At 61.2% G+C, this 17,532-nt stretch overlaps 1 protein-coding gene across 2 annotated transcripts; it reads left to right on the top strand.

Annotated features, from left to right (window-relative positions):
- Positions 1 to 506: 506 nt before the first annotated feature.
- On the top strand, positions 507 to 17,403 carry STX1A (syntaxin 1A). Of its 2 annotated transcripts, XM_060120211.1 has the most exons (10): positions 507 to 560; positions 8,315 to 8,392; positions 8,770 to 8,869; positions 11,695 to 11,769; positions 12,552 to 12,625; positions 12,724 to 12,832; positions 12,923 to 12,996; positions 13,841 to 13,978; positions 15,550 to 15,660; positions 15,976 to 17,403. In XM_060120211.1, the coding sequence occupies exons 1-10, from the start codon at positions 531 to 533 to the stop codon at positions 16,051 to 16,053; spliced, it is 867 nt and encodes a 288-aa protein (XP_059976194.1). In that variant the 5' UTR covers positions 507 to 530; the 3' UTR covers positions 16,054 to 17,403. The 2 variants fall into 2 exon arrangements, with proteins under 2 accessions (XP_059976194.1, XP_059976193.1); XM_060120210.1 differs by having other exon boundaries at positions 15,467 to 17,403.
- The last annotated feature ends 129 nt before the right edge of the window (positions 17,404 to 17,532 follow it).

Genomic DNA, 17,532 nt, shown 5'->3' with positions numbered 1-17,532 from the left:
GGAGGAGGCTTTTGGAGGGGGATGCTAGAGGTCCCAAGGCAATAAAATTAAGGAGGGAGGTGGGGTCTAACCTCTAGCAAATCCCCGAGGATATGAGGGGCTCTGGGGGTGAAAAGCCAGGGTCCAGAAGGAGGGATGATGAGCGGCTGAGTCGAGGGATGGGACGGAGGGAGGACGGAGTTGGGACGGGAGGGAGCAGAGACTCTGGGAACCGACCCGAGGCAGGGATCAGGCGGGCGTCGAGAACGCAGGGGGATGAGGTCCCAGGGCTGTGACCCTACGGAGGACCTGATTGGGTCGGGGGGAGGGTGGGCAGTGGGAGCGGGGCGCCAGGGTCCCAGAATTGGGCTCTAGGCTGGGACCCGCCAGGGCGGGGCGGGCGCGGGGCGGGGCCGAGCTGGGGGCTGGGGGCTGGGCCGGGGTCCCGGGGGCCGGGGCGGGGCCGGGCTGGCGCTGCGCAGCCGCGGGGCGGCCGCCGCGCATGCGGGGCTCACAGGGCTGCAGCCGGTGCCGCTGCCACTCCCGGGAGCATGAAGGACCGAACACAGGAGCTCCGCACGGTGAGTCCGGCCCCTGCGCGGCGCCCCTCGCTGCCCGCGCCCAGCGCCCGGGCCGCTCCCCGACCACCTCTGGCGACCGCTGGGGCGATAGTCCCTGCGTCCCTGGCCAGGGTGGGAGGGAGCAGTGCCGAGCCGTGGACCCCCATCCGGGTCCCGCCCCTTGGACCCAGTGGGGTCACGGGCTCGCGTGAGCTCGGCTCCGATGGTTCGCGGACTGACTACTGGAGCCCGGGGTCCTGGATAAACTTTTCGGCGCCCCCTTCTTTTCGGGGGTCGGAGGGATATTCTGGAATATCGGTGGCGGGACCGAAGCCTGGCCTCTCGCTCGCCCCGCGGAGCAGGTCCCGACTCTCTCTCCCCACGGTGCCTCATCACTGACCCTCCTGCCCTCCCTCTGGTTTAGACAGACCGGGACCGGTGGGAAGGGGCCGCGGGCGGTCCCCTGTCCAGAGCCCCGCTGCAGGGCGCGCTGCGGAAACGGGGCGGTCGGGTGTGGCCGGACTCCTCCGTTGGGCGCTGTTTCGTGGGGCGACCGCCGCCCCCATCACCTTCCATCACCTGTAGCTCCCATCACCTGTGGCTCCCCACTCGGTGGCGATCGGCATCTACTGCCCGCCCTGGTCCGGGAGGGGTCAGACCCGCTCCCGGTCCACATTCCTGGCTTCCGGGCAGCCCGGGCCGGCGTTTCCAGACCCTTCCGGGGTTCCCTGGTCTGATTCCGACCTGAACCTATTTTTCCACCTGTGTTTCGGAGGCCCCTGGGGTGTGGCTTCTGGGGCGGGGTTCCGGTGGGGGAAGTAGAAGGATGCTCAAAGGTTCTGAGTCAGAGCCCGCCCTCTCCCAGCCCTGACAGAGACCCCTGCCGCCTGCTCCTCATCATCAAGGCCCCCCTCCCCTGGCCTCTGCTATTAACCAGGGTGTTCGCACCTCTCCCTTTAAAGGTGGCAATCCTGGGGTGGGGGGGCTGGGGGGGACAGAGAAGGAAGGGAAGCCTGCCTGTGGGGAGAGGGGCATCAGGGCTCTAGACCCAGTTGAGGCTCCTCTGATGCCCTGGCTCACCCCCCTGCTGGGAGGCTCCCACCTGCTGATCTCTGTGGTGGGGGCGGGGCTAGCTCAGTGTCTCCCCAGAACACTTCCCCTGCTACCCACCTTAGAGCCAGAGACCTGGGTCCCCTTATATGGAAAGTTCCAAGGGTCCTTTGGACTTTTGATCCCAGGGCTTGTCCTCTCTGCCCATAGGTTCCCTGCATTTGTGCCTGGGTCTCCCACCCGTTGTACCAGTCTTGTCTCCTGGGCAGCGTGGGGCTGGAACCTGTGCTCTCCTGCCTCCGTGTCCCCCTTGCTCTGGCTGCCAGCCCCCACTCTCCTGTCAGACCTGTGTTATTCCTGGCTGAGTGCCCAGCCCCTGGAGGAAACCCCACAAGGTTTCAAAGGAAGAAGATGGTCCCTCATGTCGTGTATGGTGTCTAAACACTTCCCCCGCCAGCCCTTGTGGTTGCCCTCAAGTTTCCTGTGCTTGGTTGAGTCAGAGGGAGTGTGGTTATCTTGGTGATGAATGGCCGTGTGGTGCATTTGCTGGTGTTTGGGTGCCTGGTGGGTCAGGGGAGGGCGTATGTGGGAACCAGGCGATCAGGGAGAGCACAGTCCTTTACATCTGACATCCTCTGACTCATCAGCTTCATCCTCTCTGCTGAAGGGAAAACTGAGGCACAAAAGAGATGTGGCTGGCCTGGAAGATGAAGTGGGATGGTAGAAAGGGGCTTCACCTAGTCCGAAAAATAGTCACACTCAGACCTGGCTGAGACCTAAGGCCTAAGAGATCTTGGGCTGTAGGAAGCTTGAAGCCAGCTCTTTGCTCTGGTGTGTGTCTGTGATTCCCCCCTTCCCCCCAGCCAGCACACATACATGCACACACACTAGCCAGAGTGGTCTTTAGGTGGTGAGGCCTGGCTTCTCTGAAAGTAAACTGAGTCTTCCTCTCCAGACAGGCCCCCAGTCCAGGCATTCAGCGCCCATGCAGGCTGCTGTACTCATGGCTGGGTGGCTCTGCCCCTTGGGGGTTCCTAGCAGCCTTGAGGGTCCGCTGGCAGGAGCCCACACTGGGTGGGGTGGAACCATTAGTATGGGGGGCTGTCATTCCCACAGGTCTACGTCTGGGCTGCATAGATTCCTATCTATGAAGTGGAAGTAGGAAAACCTAGAACCCAGTTTCTCAGGGCAAGAGGGGTGGTCACAGGTCTCCTGACTCTGACTCCATATTTGGGGGAGACCTTGAACCCCAGGAGCCAGAATCCCCAGGAACTGAGACTCCAGTGCTAGCTGGGCTGGACAGAGGGTGGCGCTTGGGACAGCCGCTTGCACCACAGCCAGCCTCCCTCCCTCCTCCTCCCCCCTCCTCCTCCTTCCCCACCACATTTGGAAGGAAGGCGAAGGGAGCTTATTTATAAAAGTCACACTTGGGGAAGGAGCTAGCACGTTTCCTCAGCACTGCCAGCCAGGCCCAGCCCTCCAGCCTTCTCCAGCCCTCTTATCCCCTGGAGCTGATCCTCTCATGCAGAGGGAGAATGAAGGGGTCCTCACGGGCTGGTGTGGGGACCTGAATGCTCTCCACAGCCCTCAGAGATCAGATGGGCAGCCTGGAGGCCTAGGACGGGTGGAGACCTGGGTCACCAGAGTATGCCGGGGAGACTTTGGGGACGCGGTGTCCGCAGGCAGCCCCGCCTGGCCTGCAGCTGCCTCCGTCCCCCAGTTCAGAGGCCTCCCTGGTTTTCTTTCCAAGAACTCCTTGGAGCTGACCACCCCTCCCTGGGCCCAGAATGGTGTTTATCTACGTTCTGGGCCATGTGAGACACAGAGGGGCCTGCAACAGGAAAGAGGAGGGAGAATGGGGTAGCCAGACCCAGGAAGAACCTTCCTGGAAGGAGAGGACTTGGGATGGCCCAGAAGGAGGAGTTGGATTTGAATGGGAGGAGGGAGGGTGGTCCAAAAGAAGGGACCAGTATGAATAAAGGCAGAGGGATGCCCAACCGAGAGAGAATGGTGGGTGGGCCTGACATCTGGTCTAGAGCAGGGCCCAGCTCACCGGGGCAGCACTCTGCTGACCGGTTCTCTTTTTCTCTCTCACTGCTGGGAAGAGACTGGGGGCTCCCGGGGCAACAGCAGGCAGGTTGGTGCCTTAACCTCTCCATGCTCATTTGTCTGTACAGTGGAGCCAGCTGGCGTTGCCCTGCAGAGCAGAAGAAACGGGGGTGTAAGAATAGACCCAGGCTAGGGGCCCCCTCCTTCCTTCGTTCCTTCTCATCACCTCCTTGGAGTTTCCCCACAAAAAAAAAAAACCCAGTGGATTTGGGCACGTGTTCATCTGAGGTACAGATGGCCTCCAGGAACTATTTAGTCCAACCTGCTATTTTACAAATGGAAAACTGAGGTCAGAAAGGGCCAGGAGTTTATCCAAGGTCACACAGCACCTGGAGGGAGGTAGAGCTCAGCCCCTCCTCACAGCCCGAAGCTGCCTCCCTGAGCTGCTCTGGGGCCCTGCTAAGGGGTAGACCTGGCTGAGGGCAGGGATCTGGGGGGGGGGGGGAGGTTTGCAGGATGGGGAAAGGAGGAAGGGGTCAGAAAGGGGAGCCCTCTCTTTCTGGAGACCCAGCTCGGCCTCTCGCACACCCCTGACTCAGCTCTGGGCCTCTCTGCTTTAGTAATACTGGCTTTGATTAGTCATTAAAAAGAACAAGGGGAAAAAAAAATAGCCCTCGAGACAGACAACAGCAACTCCTGCTCCAGCAGGAATGAATCAAGCCTGCCTGCCCGCCTGCCGCAGTCCCCCAGGACGGGCCTGGAGGCTGCCTGGCCTCCGCACCCCTTGGAGGATTCACACTCTTACTTCCAGGAGGGTATCCTGGAATCCTGGAGCCTCTGCTTGGAGAGACCACCAGGGCTGCACGCGTGGTGGTTCTAGTGGGATATTCTCTCCCCTGTTGCAGCAGGTCCTTGTGGTGGGGCAGCGCTTGCTCACTTCCGCCCCGGTTTTCTCTTCTGATTGCTCAGGCTGGAGGTGATGATGCTGGAGCCGAGATAGCCAGCCAGCCAGAGAGGAGTGAGACCAGACCAGTGGTTCTCAATCCTGGGGGGGCTTAAAAAAACTTAACCTCACCAGCCCCATCCCCATAGATTCTCATTTGGTCTGGAAGCTGTTTTTTTGTTTTTTTTTTTAATCCCCCACCGAGGGACTCAGGTCCCGGGCCAGGGTTGGGAACCCGTGAACACTAGAACCAAAAAACAAACGCCAAGACAAATTGGATGTAGGTTGGACTTGAGAGGAGGAGGAAGAGTGTGGATGCTCCCCCCAGTTTCTGACTTGGGGGACTCTTGAGAACGGCGTTTCTGAGCAGGGGGGTTCAGAGAAGGGGGCTCAGGAGAAAGAGGTGGAACTTAGTTTTGGCCAGGTGGCAGGCAGGGTGCCCATATGATGTCTGGGTGGGTTTGTCCAGAAGATGTTTATACCTTTGAGTTTATAACTGCCTCACGACTCCAGCTGCCGCCTCCACGCTGCAGCCTCTCAAGTCCCCAACTCTAGTCCATCCCTCTTTCCGGAGCTGTGACTGCCACTTAGAGAGGGTTGGCGGATCCCCAAGGGAGCTGGGGCCCTAATCATTGAGGGCTTTGGCCTAGATGTGGATGAAGTTGCAGGGGGCAACAAAGGCATAAACCATCAGATTCTCACAAACTGAAGCAAGGATCAGAACAAATGAAGATCCTTCACTTGAGCCCAAAATCCAACCAAGTAAACAGGGTGGGGAAGGGCTTGGGGGCTTTCCTTGGCAGGAGGAACTATATCATCACTTCTGTGATCCCTGGCTGCATTAACAGAGGTAGACTATGTAGAAAGAGGGAGGTGATGGGTCAGCTCTTTGGCACTGCTCAGGCCACAATCAGCGGCAGATTCAGTTTATATCTTGTACTGCTGGAGAAGACAGAGGCTGAGTAGAACAAGTCTGGGGCAGGGGCTGCAACTTAAGGCCTCTGGGAAGGATCTGAAGGGGAGGGAATGGTCAACTTGAGAAAACCGAGGAAGGATGTGGATGCTACCTTCAGATCTCTGGCAGGGCCAGCCCAGGGAGAGGGCACCAACAGGTTCTTTATGGCCTGGGGCCAAACCGCAGGAATGGGAAGGACTTTCTAACAACTGGGGCTGCTCCAGATAGGCAGAAGTGCCCGGGAGAGCTGGTGTGCTCTCCATCCCCGGAGGTGTGAAAGCTGCAGCTAGATGCTGTGGCCAAGGTGACTTTTCAGGTCCCTTAGGGCTTGAGAGTGTGTGCCTGTGGCTCCAGTAGGGATGCAAATAGGGTGTGGGGAACCAGAGGAGCAAGATACCCACCCCAGGGAGCTGGGGAAGGCTTCCGAAGGAGGTGGCATCTAAGGATGAGGGGAATGTCAGCTTCATGTAATTGGCACTGCCGGCAGAGGGAGCCACATGGGGACAGCAGGGAGGATAGTGGGTAGATTATAGGGGCAGGGAGATGGTTATAGGTTATAGGCGGAGTGTGGTGAGATCAGATTTCAGCCTGGGGCAGTGAGATGAAGAGGGGGGTGAGAGTGAAAAGGTCCTGAGGAGGAAGAAGTGGTAGCACTTGGTAAGGAAGGGTGCCCTTGAAGCATCCCCTCCATGTTTTGCTCAGAGCCACAGCTGTTTGACCCAGGCTGTGAGGTCAGGCCCTAAACCCTCCAATTGATAGAGAGCAAGGAGGAGGGTGTGGCATCTCTCCCGCCACCCTTCTGTTGGAGAAGCTACTCAAGTGCAGCCTCTGTGCAGGGAGGCTGTGCAGGTAGCAGGTCAGAACTGGCTGGCTGCCTGGAAAAGATAAGTCCGTTTCACAGATGGGCAAGCTGAGGCCCAAAGGGAGGCATCAGCCCCGGGGTCCCTGGTAGTGACTCCCGTCTCCAGTGACTCCGGCGCCCTTGTCTTTGGCTCTAGCTGGTCATCACTCCGGAAGGGAAGGGAGCTGGAAAATTCTCCTTCTGCCTCTTCCCGTCCACCTGTATCCTTCTCTGGGCACCAGAAGGACAGAGAAGCCAGGATGCTGAATGGCAGGAACTCCTGGGGCCACTTCCCAACCTGGCAGGCTGCCGGGGAGGGGGCCCTGGGGTTCTCCAGGCTGCACTCTGCCTCAGTGTCCCTAGGGAGTGCTCCTCTGGCTTGGTTCCTGGGCCTTAAAGTATGGAAATGGCTCCTAGATTCTCTGTGGCTAAGGGTGGGCTTGGTGGGGGATGGGGGCCACCTGGCGGCAGCCACAGGCACTTGTGGAAGCGAGGATTTATTTCAGCTGCTGGGGGAGGAGGTGTGATCTCTTGAGGAGGGGGGCCACCTCCATAAAGCTCCCAACCAACCCCCTCTCTTGGTTGGTCCCATTTTGGTGGGGTAGTGGGACCCCGAGAGCCCCAGGGCCACAGCCCTTTACAGAACATGCTGGGCTTCCCCATCCATTCTCAGCCCGCCTCCCCCAGCATGGCGTCACTGTCCCCATTTCATAGAGGAGCAAACAGACCCAGAGGGGAAGTCCCTCAGCCAGTCAGTGTCTGTGCTGGGCCCAGAACTCGGCCCCTTCCCCAGCCGGCGGGGGCCCAGCCTCCCTGGCCCCACAGCCTCCCCATCCCCTCAGCCTCTGCCTGCCTCCATCCTCGCAAGAGAGCATCAAGGTGAGGGCTAGTGCCTCCTGCCTGTGGGGTGCTGAGAAGTGAGGAGGCATGACCCAGCCCGAGAACCCAGGTGACCGTCCTGCTCTGAGCATCTGGGCCTTGGCTGTGGAGAGGGACCTTGGCCTTACCAGCAGAGTGGGCCGACCATGGCTGATTCCAGGTGTGGGGCGGACAGTAATGAGCATGGCCGGCATGCTGGGAGGTCAGAGGCGTAATCACCCCCACCTCCTGATGGGCTGGCTTTTGTACGGCTGCCCCTGGGGCCGCGGGGTGAGGCCTGCACCTGCAGCTGAGGCAGGCCCTGGGCCAAGTGGCAACGTGACTGGCCTCTTGTGCCTGCCGGACCCAACTCTGGGCCTGGAAGGAAAGAGGATCAAGGTCAATGTCAAGACTAACAAGGAGGGAGAGTTCCCCGAGCGCTCTGAGGGAGCAAGCCTGGCGGATCACAGAGGCCCCTCACGGGCAGTAGCTCTCAAGCCGGCCTGGGTGTTGTGCGGATGGCCCATATCTGAGCCATTCCACCTTTTGGCAGGCAGGTGTTTGTGGTGCCCAGGCCTCCCCCTGCATGGCCCTCTGCTGAGAGAGAGCTTGGAGCTCAGGGCCAGCTTGGGAACTCCAGGCAACCTGTCTCAGGCAAGGTGTGAGCTGGGGCCAGTGGCCGGGGGACTAAGCCCTGAGGTTTGCTTGCCTAGCCTGTGGCAGGGCCTCCCCAGCAGCACCCTAGGGTGAGGGGTGTGCTGGGAGGACCCCAGTCCTGTGGGGGAGGGGAGGCAGCTGAGCAGGGGAAGGAGTGCCTGGCACGGAGGTGGATACTTGGCCCTGTCACCAACTTGACAGGCAAGGCCTCTCTCCATGATCATGCTGGGTCCCCAGGGATCCTCCAGGTCTCACTGCGGCTGGGAGCTGAGGGCACAGCCAGGCCTTGTCCCTGCCAAGGGCCCTGGAGCTGCAGCCTGCGGGCCTGCTGTATGTAGATGCTGGGCAGTTTGGGTGTCCAGGTCCAGTGGGACCCAGTGGTCCTAGCACAGATCCGCTCATGTGTGCACACCCCTGTGCAGGCCAAGGACAGCGATGATGATGATGATGTCACTGTCACCGTGGACCGAGACCACTTCATGGATGAGTTCTTCGAACAGGTGGGAGCAGCACACCTGCCTCTCCCCAAACACTGGCAGACCCGGGGTGGCCACGTCTCACCTCTGAGGCAGGCCAGGGCTCTTACACACCTGCGCCTGGCTCAGCAGCCCACAGGCGCCAGTTAATGAGCCCATTTTGAGAGTGAATAGACTGAGGCTCAGAGGGGAACAAAGTTTGGGATGGCCCATTCCTCCCCACTCCTACCCCGGTCTAGAAGGATCCTTGGAGCAGCCCCGCCTCCCCTCACCTACCCCCTGAAGCCCGGCCCAGTCTGGCCCTGAGCCCTGACCTCTAGCCCTACTCTGGGCAAGCCCTGGGCCCAAGAAGCCCCCCTCCCTGGATTTTTGCCTCCAGACCACCTGGCCTTGGTCCACAGGTGGAGGAGATCCGCGGCTTCATTGACAAGATCTCAGAGAACGTGGAGGAGGTGAAGCGGAAGCACAGCGCCATCCTGGCCTCCCCCAACCCTGATGAGAGTGAGTGTGTAGGTGTGAGGAGCCCCACAGGCCTCCAGGAGGGCGCTGCTGCGGGGAGGGCCGCCCTTCATTGTTGGCCGGCTGAGGGCTGCCTGCCTGCGCCTGGCCAGGCTGGGGAGGGCTCCATGGGGAGCCTCAGGAAACACAGCTGTCCCAGGCCCGGGGTGGGGGGGTTCAGTGCCCAGTACCACCTGCGGGATGCCTGGTGAGAAGGGCGGGGTCAGGCGCCAGACCTGCCCTCCCCAGGTGAGCTGGCTGTTTTCTAAGGCAGCACGGCTGGCCGGCTGTAGCCCTGGGATTCTGGGAGGGAGCAAGGAGGGAGGCAGCGGCCTCTGATCAATAGAAGGCCTCTCAGCCCAGCCTCTCCCTTTCCCTCGCCTCCCCAGGGGAGCAGATGGCAGCTCTGAGGCATCAGCGCTGTGGGAGGGCAAGCCGGCCAAGCAGGCAGAGTTTCCGGAAAAAGCTGGCAGCCCCGGCACTTGGCCATTGGTACCCCAGAGCTGGGCGTTCTCAGGGCTCCAGGCAGTGACCTCGCTCCCCCTGCACAGGGAGGCTGTGTGGGTCTGCGTTTCACTCTGTCTCCAGACGGGTCCCACTGACCTGGCTGTCACGATTCCCGTGGAGGTGTTGATTACTACTACACTAACATGGGCCAGGCTGACAACATGCAGGCCCGTGACCCCCTCCCATAGAGGGGGCTCACCCTCAGCCCTGGGGAGGCAGTGACGGGCTGGGGCCCAGGTCAGCCACCTGGACTCATCAGATTGGGTGTGTGCACTGCTTGCCTGTTCTCGCGGCTTGCTCACCTCCTCTCTCCCTTCTCCAGCTCCTTTGGAAGGCGCCAGCCTATGGGACCCCAGGACAAAGCACGGGGGAGGGTCCGGCTGCCGCCCAGGTGGTCATGGGATAGGACCTACGGTCCATAGCCCACCACCCAGGCACCCAAAGCTTGATTTTGTTCTCAACTCCAGCACTGCCTCCCTATCCATGGCCTCTCAGCCCCAGGCCCACAGGCATCCTCAAGCACCCAGAATAAATCTCTCCACGGCCCCAAAGTGTGCTTGAACCTGAGGCCAGTGTCAGGCCCTTTGAAGGCAGAGTGAGTCAGCTGGGAGCCGGGGAGACTGTCCCAGGAAGAGGTGGAAAGGAAAGAGGGACACCCCAGAGCAGGGCATACATCCAGTGCAGTCGCTGTGTCGTGCTGCTTTGCCCCTCTCCCGAGAGGTTTGTCTGGGACGGCGGTATGTGACGTGGTTTGTCCGTGGGCCCGTGTGTATCTGGGTCAGCGCCTGTCCCTGGTGGGTCACTCCTGGTGAGGCGCAGGAGGGGGCTGACTGTGGGGCGAGACTATAAAGAGCTGGGAGTTGGCCTCTCACCTGCTGGAAGGTGGGGCAGGCGGGGGGCGACAGAACTGCCCAACTCCCCCAGCCTTGGCTGCCTTGTGCCACCTTCATCAGACTTCACTAGTGACCAGTTAAGAATCGCCACCCATGAACTGGGCAGTCAGGACCCGGCTGACAGTCACTGATGTGGGCTACCCGGCACTCCCCAAGGGGAGGGGGCTCCCCATTAAGGGTTCTAGGGCAGAGGCGGAGCAGAGTTGAGGGGCATCACAAAGAGAGTTGGCAGTGGGGGGGGGGCTTTCCTGGGCCAGGCTTGCTCTGCCGCCTCTGGGGGCTGCCATCCAGGCTGGGCTATTCTGGGTCTGAGCAAAAGAGGCTGCGACGTCAGAGCAGCTGGTAACCGAGTCTGCCTTTGTTCCTATGAACAAGGCCTCTTCCCCCGCTCCTGGAAGCCCCCCACTCCACCTCATTCACATTCCACTTGGGAAGTGGCCCTCCCACTTGATCAGCCACTGTAAATGCTCCTCCCGAGCCCCCTATGGGAGAAGCCCCAACCCCAGAAGCAAGCACAGAGTGGATGAGAAAGGCTCCAGCCAGGAGCTCAGTCCTGGTTTCTCCAGGGGGTGGAGCCATGGGGGGCTGCCCTGAGGCTGGGCTCCACCCAGCACCCCAGAGGGAAGCAGCCATCTTGTCCCGCCTTGCCAGCCAACCCCTCGCAGGGAGCAGGGCTAGCTGGGCACCTCCATGGCCTCTGCCAGCTTTACGGAGATGGTTCCAGTTGGAACAAGGGCCAGAAACTACGCCACAGCCCTCCCCGAGCTTCACCCCCTGATAGGCCCCGCTCCATGCTACCTCTAGAGCTGACTGTACCCCAGGGGCCCACCTCTTTGAAGCTCTTCTCCCAGCTCCCACCTGGCCGGGTGCCTCCAGCCCCCATCCACCTACCAGGCACTCAGCAGCTGGCCTTCACTGAGCTTAGCACCTGGGGAGGGGGGCTCTGTGAAGAGAACAGGGTCTGCCCTGCCCAGGGTGCTCGATGGGGGCCGGCTTCTGCCTCCTTGGCCCCTGGCCCGCATCAGCCCATCAGCTGGATGTTCACCCCCAGAGCCACCAGGTAGCGCTAGGTGAGCCCGCACCTCCACCTTCGACTCAGGCAAGTTATCAAGTAAACGTTCCCCAGTGCCACCTTCGGCATCACCAGCTGCTCCACAATTACTTCTGCCTTAAATTTAGCCCCATCTGTTATCTGCAGGGGGTTGGGGGGAGCCAGCGAAGGCGGAAGGGAGGCTCCTTGGAAGGCACATGAGAAGGGGTGAGGCTGCAGCTGGTGTGGCCCCGGCCCGGGATTGGAGGGGCAGGCGGACTCTTAGCCAGGGGACGAGGGGAGACCAGGGTCTGCCCAGAGCCCCCTCGGGCCTGAGCCTGAAGATCAGGCATGGGGGAGCCCAGGGTGTCTACCCGCCACCCCTTCTACCTCCCCAGAAACCAAGGAAGAGCTGGAGGAACTCATGTCTGACATAAAGAAGACAGCAAACAAAGTTCGCTCCAAATTGAAGAGTGAGTCTGGGCTCCAGGCCTTGTCTGGGATATGGGGGGCACTCCAGGCCTGCTTCCCCCACACAGCCCATGGAATTTCACTGACTCTGAGGGGTACATTGGGTCTTGCTTTCCTTTGTGAGGGTGCCATCATGCGCCATTTACTCAGCAGCTACCTGGCAAGGCCTGTTTGTGCCAGGCTCTGGGCTGGGCCTTGGGACACATGCCTGAGGCTCCGTCCAGGGAGTGTTCCACTCTGGGCACTGTCAGCTAAAGAGAGTTAAAGGAGTGGCCAGCAGTGCCTGGTCCCACACAGGAGCCCCCATGCACTCACGTGAGCACAGGCATGCATGCCCCGGAATACACAGGCCTAGGGGTCCCGTGCCCTGTGGTTGTGGCCACCTAGCCCTGCCCACCCCCCGACCCCCTCCACGGCATGCCCCACTCCTCGCTCCATGCACAGCCTTCCTGAGCAGGAGAGAGACAGGGTGGGCCTGAGCCACCAGGCCTAGCACATAGTAGGTGCACACACACACAAAGATACACGGCTTGGTGTGTGCCTGAGGCCTCACAGGTGTGTCTGTGTGTGTGTGTATGCACGCACCCACACACATCGTGCCTGGAAGAGCCCTTGTTGGCCCCTCCATCAGTGCCTGGAGCCCCCTCTTGCTCTGCTTCCTGTGTGACCCCACTCAACAGACAACACACATCCCCCCAGGGGAGGTCCTGAGCCAGATCCTGGGTGTGTGGGTGGCGAGACAGCGGTGAATGGGGCAGGTTATCAGCAGCTGGCTGTTCCCCAGGCATCGAGCAGAGCATCGAGCAAGAGGAAGGCCTGAGCCGCTCATCCGCTGACCTGAGGATCCGAAAGACACAGGTGTGGGCGGGACCTCGGGGGCGGGCAGCCAGGCACCTGAGGCTCTGGGGCCCGGTGGGGCTGGGCCTAACACCTGCACCCTCATCTCGGGCCCCCAGCACTCCACACTGTCCCGGAAGTTTGTGGAGGTGATGTCCGAGTACAACGCCACGCAGACTGACTACCGCGAGCGCTGCAAGGGCCGCATCCAGAGGCAGCTGGAGATCAGTAAGCTAAGGGGGTGGGGCCAAGGGGCGGGGCCGGGCTGCCGCTGACCACCCTGCGGAAGGCCGGGCTCAGCGTGACCCCTGCTCACAGCCGGCCGGACCACGACCAGCGAGGAGCTGGAGGACATGCTGGAGAGTGGGAACCCTGCCATCTTTGCCTCCGGGGTGAGTGTGGACCCCTCCCCCTGGGGACCCTGGTGTGCGTGCAGAGCGCTGGATCTGGGCAGTCTTTGGACACAGCCACCTGTGAGGCAGGTTTTAGAAAAGAGAAGGCCGAGTCCCAGAAAGGGTTAGGGACCAGGCAGAGGTCACACAAACATTAGGGGCAAAGGGGGAATTAAGACCCGTCTCCTGGTTCCTCCCAGTTGGGTCCGCTTCCTAGCTACCCCTGCTCATTTGCCACCAGCTAGGGGCTCCTTCCACCAGCCTCAGGACCTTTTACCCCTCTTGGAGGACACGGTACCCTTGGCCTCTCTACATGCAAGTGAAGCTCCATGTTCTACCTGGCAGGGGGGCTTCCTGAAGGAGGTGGCACACAGGGGAGGCAGCTTGGGCGTGTGGTTCTAGGAGGGGGTGTCAGCTACATTCAGTGTGGGAGGAAGAACAAGAGGAGAGGGGATGGGAGAAAGGCCGAAAGGCCATTCAAGGCCTGGGCCCCTCGGGGCAGTCGTCTTGGGCTCCTACAGCGCTGGTGGTAAGAACTACCACTCAGCTGTTACTATGCACGGGCACAGGTGGGGAGGGTTAGCCCCGTGTTACAGGTAGGAAATCTACAGGTAGGAAATCAGGTCTCCGAGAAATTAGGTAACAGCTAGTAAGAGCCGAGCAGAGAGTGGGGGGAGAGCTGCGGCTGAGGAAGAAGCCTCAGGCTCTGCTGCCAGAACATTCTGCTCAGGCCACTGCACATCCCAGTGGCCTGCTTCCACCCTTGGCCTCTTGCTGTCCCGGTCCCCACCCCTGCTCCCTTCCGCCGGTCCCTGGGTCCCAGCCCACTGCTCCTACCCTCTAGATCATCATGGACTCCAGCATCTCAAAGCAGGCCCTGAGCGAGATTGAGACGCGCCACAGTGAGATCATCAAGCTGGAGAACAGCATCCGGGAGCTGCACGACATGTTCATGGACATGGCCATGCTTGTGGAGAGCCAGGTGAGTGCCTGGGGCCCCACCATCCCGCCCCCAGCAGCACCCAGGGCTGCACTAACCCTACCCTCTCTGCCTGCCACGCTGCCCTGCCCGGGAGGAACCGAGTCTTCAGGTAACTAACCACGTGCTGATGAAACTGCCGTCAGGGTCCTGCCCACCTGAAGGATCCTCTCTGCATGGCTCTGCTTGGCCTTCTAGGACCCCAGGCCCTGCATGGCCCTACACACCTTCACCCAGCCTTGTCCTGTCTTGTTCACCAGCTGTGTGTCATGTGGGCACTGTGGATGGGCACTTTTCTAGGAGCCGGAGGTATAGCCGTGACCAGGACAGCTGAGGGCCTGCTCCCTGAGAGCTAATGTCTGTTGGGCAAAAGGGCAGCATAAGTAAACGATGAATGGCATATTCTCCAGTTGTGCCAGACGTTAGGAGGCGGCGATGGGACAGCAGCGCTTCTCAAACTTTAAAGTGCTCAAGAGCCACCAGGAGGGCTTGTTATACGTTTCCCTATTCTGGTCCCCGTTCCCAGAGATTGGTAGGTGGGGTGGGGGTTCATAAATGTGCATGTCGCACAAGCTCAAGGGTGATGCCGACGCTACTAGTCCAAGGGCCACACTTGGAGTGACACAGTCACTGCAGTGGCCACTTTGGACGGGGTGGTCAGGGAAGGCCTCTCTGAGGAGGCGGCATTTGAGCTCCGAAGACTTCCCAGGGGAAGAGTGAAGAGCTGGCCCAGGCAGAGGGACCAGCGGCACCACAGTCCTGAGACCAGCAAGAGCCTGACTTACGTGAGGAGCAGAAAGGAGGTCCGGGCGGCTAGAGCACGGGGAGAGCTGGAGATGACAAGAGGTGGGGTCTTGGCAGGCAGTGCTGGGCTGCTGGAGTCTCTTCTAGATTGGAGGGTCTTAAGTGTGGGAGTGGCATGGCCCGAGTTAGGAAGCAGGGAGGCCTTGAGGAGGCTGCTGCTTCCACTGGGGCGAGAGACCATGTTGCTGTGGACGCCTGTGGGTGCAGTGGGCTTGGAGAGAGCGGCCAGCCCTCAACACGCTACTGCTGGGAGTCCTGGGCATTGTCATGGTCGAGTGGCCTCTGGGGGCTGCCTGGGACCAGACTGCAGGGCCCAGGAGGCCTGTAGGACTGGGCGGGGGGGTCTTAAAGGTTGAAGACCAAAGCCTGTCAGGGCTGGACAGAACCATCATGCCTGGGGAGGATGGAGTAGGGGGCTCACCATCGTCACTATGGCCAGACTCCAGCCCACCCACTCCCGCCCCTGCCTTCCTCTGCCCCGTGCTGTCCTCTGCCCAGCCCCGGGTCAGGGCCCCTTCTGAGCATCCTCTGCATGGTCCCCACCCGCTTGGCTGAGGCTGCATGGCCAGTTCCCGCCCCAGGATGGCTGCATTTCAGGGAGCTGCGCCGGGTGCCTGGCAGAGGCAAAGGGCACAGGTGAGAAGCTCTACCCCATCCCCCTCACACTCCCCTCTTCTCTAACCTCAGGCTGCTTTCCCGAAATCCTGCCCTGGGCCCCCTCGTAACCCTGAGGGGGGCCCTCTGGAGCTCGGGTGCCCCTGGCCCTGCAGGGAGAGATGATTGACAGGATTGAGTACAACGTGGAACATTCGGTGGACTACGTGGAGAGGGCTGTGTCTGACACCAAGAAGGCCGTCAAGTACCAGAGCAAGGCTCGCCGGGTCAGTAGCCCCAACCTTGCCTGAGCCCACGTCCTCATGCACGCACAGAGCCCCCAGACCGTCACAAAGCCCTCCGCACTCTGCCTGCACCCTCCCTCAGCTCTGACCAGAGCCTCCAGCGCCCAGTTAAAACCCCACCCAGATACGTTCCAGGCCATCACTTCCTCCCTCATTCAATCCCCCAGACTCTCCAACCCTTATCCCTCACCAGAGCCCCTCCCCAGCCGCCCCACAGCCTCAAAGCTCTGCGCAGAGGCCCAGCCCCCCTCCTGGCCCCACCTCCGCGCTGAGGCCTCTCCCTGCTGCCCTGTGCAGAAGAAGATCATGATCGTCATCTGCTGTGTGGTCCTGGGCATCGTCATCGCCTCCACCTTCGGAGGCATCTTCGGGTAGAGACCACCCCACCGCCACTCCGCCCTGGACGGCCCAGCCCAGGAGGCCGCCTGGCTGCTGCCACCTTCTGGCTCGAGCCCTCTCCTCCCCACCCCATACCGCTCCTTTCTCTGCACAGGGCCCCCCATCCCCACCCTGCCCTGAGCCGTCGTGTGCATGATCTTTGTGACAGTGTGCGTCTGTACAGAGGAGGCAGAGGGGAGCCAGGCTGGGAAACAGCCAGCCCGGTGGGGATGGGCCAGCAAGGGACAGACTCAGGCCCTGGCCCAGGCCACTCCCCTTATAGGCAGGGCTGCCTGGGGTAGTTAGCCATGCTCCCCTCCCCCGGCCTTCAGTCATTCCACTCCAGCCTGGGGTCTGCCCTCTCCTGGGATCAAGGCTCTCTGGACCCCAACCTTGCCTCCTACTGACCAGCCCCATCTGCCCCATCCTGTGTCCTCTCCAGCTGTCCCCATAAGCCAAGCCCCCTGAGGGCTGGGGACCAGCTGGCCACATGGTGCTGCTTTTCAGGTTCGGGGAAGGGTGGCCCTGAGAGACAGCCCAGCTCTAAGCCTCTAACAGCCACTCACTGCCAGGGAGGCTCAGGGTGCCGTGGCCGGGTATGGCTTCTGGCCTCTGGCCATGTCAAGACCAGGCTTCCTCCCCTGCCTCGGGGCAGAGTCCAACAGGTCTTCAGCTGCCTCAGCCTCCCTTCCCACATTCCTACAGCCCCAGGAGCAGCAACCCCTTTGGGCTACGCCTGACCCCAGGTAATATCCTGGAAGAGGCTGACTGGTGCCTGGTCTCCAGCCACCCTCGGAGGTAGGGAGGCAGAGCAGGCCCCGGCCAGGCCTCTGCACGGGTAAAGCCCACGGCCCGGGCCAGCCACTCTCCCCGGCAGGCCCTAGTCAGGTCCTCAAGCCATTGTGTGTTGCATGTTTGGGACAGTGGTCCCTGCTCTCTTGTGCTCGGGAAGTCAGCGTCCCTTCAGGCACCTGCAATCTCGTCCTGCCCTTGCTGCCCCCCACTGACGTGCCACGTGGGTGTCAGGTGTCTGGGATGCAGTGTTCAGCAGCCAGCCAGGGAGGGGCACCTCCCTCCTCCCCACTGTCTCGGGACTTCTCAAATCTGAGATGTGCCCCCACCCAAAACCCGTCGCCCGCTGACAGGCAAGGAGCATGCATGCGAGCGCATGCGGCAGGGGCCGGGGCCAGGTCTGGGCCCCGCCTTCCCTCGGCTTTGCTCCTGCCCAGTGACTGTGACCGCTGTCCGTGTTGCCTTCTTGAACAGCGACTCCCTTCCCCCTCCTCCACCCCTTCACCAAAGGTCTTGGTACAACCAGCTGCCCATTTTGTGAAATTTTTATGTAGAATAAACATTTGTACCTGTACCACGCCTCTGCTCTACACTTCTTCGTGTCACGGCCTTAGGACTGGGGCTGATCGTATGTGGCACCACGGGGCTCAGAGGCCAAGGATCCCAGCCGCCTCACTTGGCCTT

This window comes from Mesoplodon densirostris, chromosome 16 (genome assembly GCF_025265405.1).
Source record: "Mesoplodon densirostris isolate mMesDen1 chromosome 16, mMesDen1 primary haplotype, whole genome shotgun sequence".
In the NCBI taxonomy this organism is placed as follows: domain Eukaryota; kingdom Metazoa; phylum Chordata; class Mammalia; order Artiodactyla; family Ziphiidae; genus Mesoplodon; species Mesoplodon densirostris.
Note: the sequence above shows the minus strand (reverse complement) of the source record. Positions and strands in the feature narration are given on the sequence as shown.

Bases quoted from the DNA above. Each gene is read 5' to 3' on its own strand.
- STX1A (XM_060120211.1), top strand. From the start codon at position 531: ATGAAGGACCGAACACAGGAGCTCCGCACG. The intron at 8,870-11,694 runs GTGAGTGTGTAG...CTACCTCCCCAG, and splicing joins CTCCCCCAACCCTGATGAGA to AAACCAAGGAAGAGCTGGAG. The intron at 12,833-12,922 runs GTAAGCTAAGGG...CCCTGCTCACAG, and splicing joins CCAGAGGCAGCTGGAGATCA to CCGGCCGGACCACGACCAGC.